A 5,130-nucleotide genomic window follows, 5' to 3' on the forward strand; every position below is an offset into this window, starting at 1 on the left:
CTACTCTTAATTCTTATCAGAAAATATCTATTTTACAGCTTGAGATAGTGGTATTAACAACACAAATGTTGGGAAAAAAAAAACACACAAGGCCAGTCAGCATTTTTTTCAGGCACAATAGTTTTATTGATTATGATCAGAAACGTTCAGTAGAGATCACCTCTCCACCTGATTCTTTTCCTTTCATTTCTGTCTGATCCACAGATCGCCGACGTACGCAGGCAGTGTAGGTCCCTCGGATCAGAAAGAGAACTGAGATGGCAGCATAGTAGCTGCCATATATGATAAACTGCAGAAAGAAACATTTGTCAGTGGCAGAAACATTAAACTTTTCAAATTAACTCAACAGTATTAAGCAAATCCTCTTGTAATGGCCAGTCATTACCACAAGGTGTCCCTCCTTAGTCACAAACTTATCCTTGTGTTTTCAGTTAGAGTTAAGTCTCAACCTGCTGCCATTTAAAAAAGAAATCAATAAAACAATGAGTGAAAACAGTATACCTGGGTGACAATGTCCAGTCCCAGTGCGGTTTCATCCACAACAACGACTGTGACAATAGTCTGCAGTAAGAGGGCTATGAACGTGTTGATCCCAAACGTCAAAGCATAACACTCCATGGAGAGGTTGGATGCTATCTGAAATCTACAGAAACACAATCAGGAGAGGAACCCTTCTTTAATATTAGACTATTGTAGATATTCAAGATCAGAGTTACTTGAAATTACTTGAATAAATTAGATTCCATCTTCATGAAAAAGAGTATCAGTGCACTGCTTGTAGACTTGAGTTCAGCGACTCCCATATCAGTATTAGCCAAGTTTATTATGTGCCAATATGGTGAACTTTAAAAACAGTGCACAAACAACTCTAGATAATTGATAATATTTACTTTGTGACTCTATGTCCCGTAAACGAATAAACACTGATTCTCTTTGAGGACCTGTTGACACTTTTCATTAGCTTGTTGTATTTATCCATAGGATTTTCTGTATCGTCACTGTATTTTATTTAAACTTTTATGAAAATCGTTTTGGTTCTAACTTCAGCATAACAAATAAATATCTGAAGAAAATATCAAACAACACTACAGAAGTAAGATTTATGAATCAAGCCAAAGTTTTCTGTTTAAACTTTAAGGGTTTTTCGCTGACTCATATTTGTAGATAATTTAATTTAAAAGTCACCATAAGTGAACGTTGAGTGAAAAAAAGAGGAACTATATGTTGAGCTTACATTGTGATGGTAATGAGAAACATGTAGCAGGATTTGAATAAGACATATGCAGCGTAGCACGCCCAGATACTGCTGGTGAATGCCATCAGATACACAGCACCTGAGCAGACAGCCGAGAAGAGCCCCAGGGTCAGCTCTCCCCACGTGGCCCAGGTCACTCTGATGAAGCTCACAGAGAACGCTGCAGCAGCACCTAAAATATGAAGCAGATAACTGGTTGTTCCATGTACATCCTACCCATTTAGATTCATTAATTTACCCCGAGGCCATCATCTCTTTCCTCAAGCGTTGACAGTAACAAATCGTGTGCATCCTTAAGCTGGTCTCCTTAGCCCGGTTTGATAAACCTCTTGCAGGATGCACTTAGAATCTACCACCAGCAATAATCGGAGAATCCATTAACTTTTGTCTCTCTCTTTAATTGAAGCAATTACTCCACTTCCCCTCACGCTGAGCCAGGCTGAGCGTGAGCCAGAAGGAACCCGGTGCTGCTGTTCTCTTTCAAAATCAATACGCATTTTCCATTTAATCAGTCACCACATAAAACCAGCCCCAGTGCGCTTGTCTTTTTTGTTGATTGCAATTTTCACATGTCTCGGTGTTATCAGTTGTGGCAGCTTTAAGCAATGTTGTTAAATGTTACTTGCTGGATGTGATGCTTTGTTCCCCCCTTCCATCCATAAATTTGCAAAGTGGAAAAACTTGTGCTGTATAAGGATTTTTTTTTCTAGAAATCTAAAGTCTAGAAGGTATTTCTCTTATTTACCTTATAATGATTTGTTACAGTGATATTTAACAATTTTCAAAATGTTCAGACTCACCAACAACAGAAGATACAGCTTCTACAGCTCCGTTATAGACAGATGACGTAGCAGATGGTTCTATATGGTCCCACTTAAGCTGGATGTAGTTAAAGATCTGCATGTAGCCGGCCGTGGCCAATGCCCACCACAAGGACCAGTACACTAAATGCCTGCATGGTGAAAAATGAGACAACATATTATGATCAGGGGAATCAATAAAATACACAGTGCTTTGCAAAAGCATTCGTGTCTCTTTAACTTTTTAATGTTGAGTAAAGTTACCTCAAACGTCAACATATTTTATTTAAAATTTCATGTGACAGACCAACACAAATGTGTATATAACTGTGAACTGGAAGAAATGGGAAACTAATACCTGATTTTTACATTTTCCCAGAAAAAGAATTAACTGGGGATGAAGTTTGCTGTTCAACTGAAGATTGAGCATAAACCTACAGATATAGTTACAGTGGACGATATTCCTCCTTAGTGAAAATCTGAACATAAATTCAGTTGAAAATTTTTGGCAAATCTTGAAAACTTATTTTTTATAGACACTTTTCATCCAATCTGTGTGACTTGAGCTAGAAAGACTCAGAAATGTCTGTTTCTGGTTTTCAAAGGTGGTAGAAATGATGCCCAAAAAGACTTGAAGCTGTTATTGAAGCAAAAGATGATTCTACAAAGAATTGACCGATAGAGGCATATGCACTCCATTATAAAAAATAATTTAAACAATTTATAATTTTATACTACTATGTCATGTTGATCTTTTACATAAATCCAAATGAAATACATTGAGGTTTGTGGCAATATAAAAACTTACAAGGGGTACATACACTTTAGCAAGGCACTGTATGAGAAACACACCTAGAAGAGTATGATTCCTTAAAGCTTTTCCAAAGTAAGGGACCTGCAGTGATCACACTTTCCCTGCTGCACCAGCCAGCACCGCCAGCATGCTCCATCTTTTCATCATCCAAGGATTCTCCATCCTTGTCTGCTCCTGAATCTCTCTGTCCATTGTTTTTGAGTGACCCTTTCTTCTGTGACAGGGAGCCCACAGCCTCTTCCGCTTTGAAGAACATGGTCCTTTTGGGCATGGGCAACCAGAAAGAGACTAGAAAAGCTGCGCAAACAATCCCCAGAGTTATAGCATTTAAGTAGAAGTAATCCACTCCTGTGAATGAAATAGATAATAATCAGAGTTTGCACAATGTTGGGATCACAGTTTACACCAACTCTTTTTTGTTTGTTTGTTTTTGTTGTGCATATAGAAAAAAATATGTCATACTGCTTGTTCCTTTAGAGTATTAATGAAAAATCAACATCAGCATCTTTTAAAATCATTACCTCCAATGGAGACAAGCATTTGGCCAAGGCTGGCACCAAATGTATATCCCGTCAGCATGGCGCTACGCAGGTAACTTGTAGCTTTTTGATAGCTTTTTAGCGGAATCACGCTGTAAATATAAGAGAAGTAGGCGACCTCTGTTGAAGTCACTATTCCAAAGTTGACCTGTAAATGAGACAAAGCAGTCTTCCAGAAGCTGTTTCTCATTGTGAGGCATTGTTCACTAGCAAATGTGTTAAACTTCTAGATGGTGTTCCTGTTAATGTTTACTATAGTTAGAGGACAAAACACAGTGTTACAAAAGTATTTACATCCCTTGAACATTTTATCACTTTCACACTACAACAGCAAACCTTTAAGTGATAGACTGGTGGAAAGATAATGATACATGACTTTAGAGAATTTTAATTTATGAGATGAGTAGGACATCCATATTTGTTCTGGTCATGCATTTCTATTTACCCACCATGAAACATGGTAGTGACAGCATTGTACTATGGAAATGCTTTTCTTTGACAGAGACAAGGAAGCAATGAAGAAACGTTTGTGTTTTAACTCTGCATTACAGCTGTTACAGGACTGGTATCTTACTGACCTGAAGGAAGGTCATTGCAGGCAGACCAGGGGCAAATGATAGCAAGAGATAGTTGCTGACAAGAAAGAGTCCCTGTACCATAATGACAGGTTTGTACTTCAGAAAGTCAGTCAGGAGGAAAACTGGAAAAAGAAAGGCCAGGTATGAGTATGTCCAAACAGGAAACAGATAGTTGGTCACCTATGAGTAAAAAGCAGCAAGATCAGAAATGCTGAGTCAAACAAAATTGCTGAGTAAATAAAAAAAAAAAATATCTCTACTAAAACGTGTGTGAAATACGTACCACCTCTTCAGAAATGTTCTTGTTTGGTCCAATTAGGTAAGGTGTAAGGAAGGGCTCTGCTACTCGGCAATTAGCAAGAAAGCCATAGATTGACAGCACTATGGTGGGGTAAGCCCATCCAGAAGACTTCAATTTTGCCCAGTACCCCATAGTATGGCCTCAACAGAATTTCGTGCTGCTTGACTTTGAAATAATATGTTTCCAAGATGAGGTATCAGTTCAGATTGGTTTCTCAGTATCTCTTAGGTGGATTTCTGTTAAAGCTATCAGAAGTCACACGAAGCTGGAATACAAACACACAATCTTTATGAGCAACACACACTCTAATCAGTATTGGTTTGTATGCAGACTTTGACCTGTTTGTGGATTATAAGACTTGGCAAGTTGAAAGTAATAAGTAGAAAACTTTACTGAAGGGTAAACTGCCTTCTAAATGTATTCATGCTCATTACATACATCTAAAGTGTGTTGCAAATCACCAGATGAATGGCAAAATATTTTAGATGGAATTTTATGTGACAAATCATCATGCAGTAGTGCATAAATGGAAAATGATACGTGGTTGTACAAGATTTGTTAGAAATAAAAACCATTTACATTTCTACTACAAACTATTTTAGGGTACGACTAAGAAACTTTCCACACATTGAGAATTATATTTGTCCCATTGTTCTTTGCAAAGTAGCACAAGTTCAGTCAGATTGGAGGGGGAGGGTATGTGAGCTACACTTTCAAATCTTGTTTTATTATTGCACTAGTGATCTCAATTTGCAGTATATATACAGGAACAATTGAGAACCAAGATTATGTTATATTGCAGTACAGTAAACTGAGAGAAACGTTCATTTATGTAATTATTAA

General features: G+C 37.6%; 1 protein-coding gene across 2 annotated transcripts; it reads right to left on the bottom strand.

Annotated features, from left to right (window-relative positions):
- Positions 1 to 88: 88 nt before the first annotated feature.
- slc19a3b (solute carrier family 19 member 3b) lies at positions 89 to 4,557 on the bottom strand. 2 transcript variants are annotated; one of them, XM_032545444.1, is made up of 8 exons: positions 4,270 to 4,557; positions 3,987 to 4,166; positions 3,391 to 3,556; positions 2,908 to 3,217; positions 2,056 to 2,207; positions 1,235 to 1,427; positions 502 to 643; positions 89 to 289 (listed from the first exon to the last, which is right to left on the bottom strand). In XM_032545444.1, exons 1-8 carry the CDS (start codon positions 4,417 to 4,419, stop codon positions 137 to 139), a joined length of 1,446 nt encoding a protein of 481 aa, XP_032401335.1. In that variant the 5' UTR covers positions 4,420 to 4,557; the 3' UTR covers positions 89 to 136. The 2 variants fall into 2 exon arrangements, with proteins under 2 accessions (XP_032401335.1, XP_032401336.1); XM_032545445.1 differs by having other exon boundaries at positions 3,987 to 4,108; positions 4,270 to 4,362.
- Between the last annotated feature and the right edge of the window lie 573 nt (positions 4,558 to 5,130).

This window comes from Xiphophorus hellerii, chromosome 18, assembly GCF_003331165.1.
Source record: "Xiphophorus hellerii strain 12219 chromosome 18, Xiphophorus_hellerii-4.1, whole genome shotgun sequence".
Lineage (NCBI taxonomy): Eukaryota > Metazoa > Chordata > Actinopteri > Cyprinodontiformes > Poeciliidae > Xiphophorus > Xiphophorus hellerii.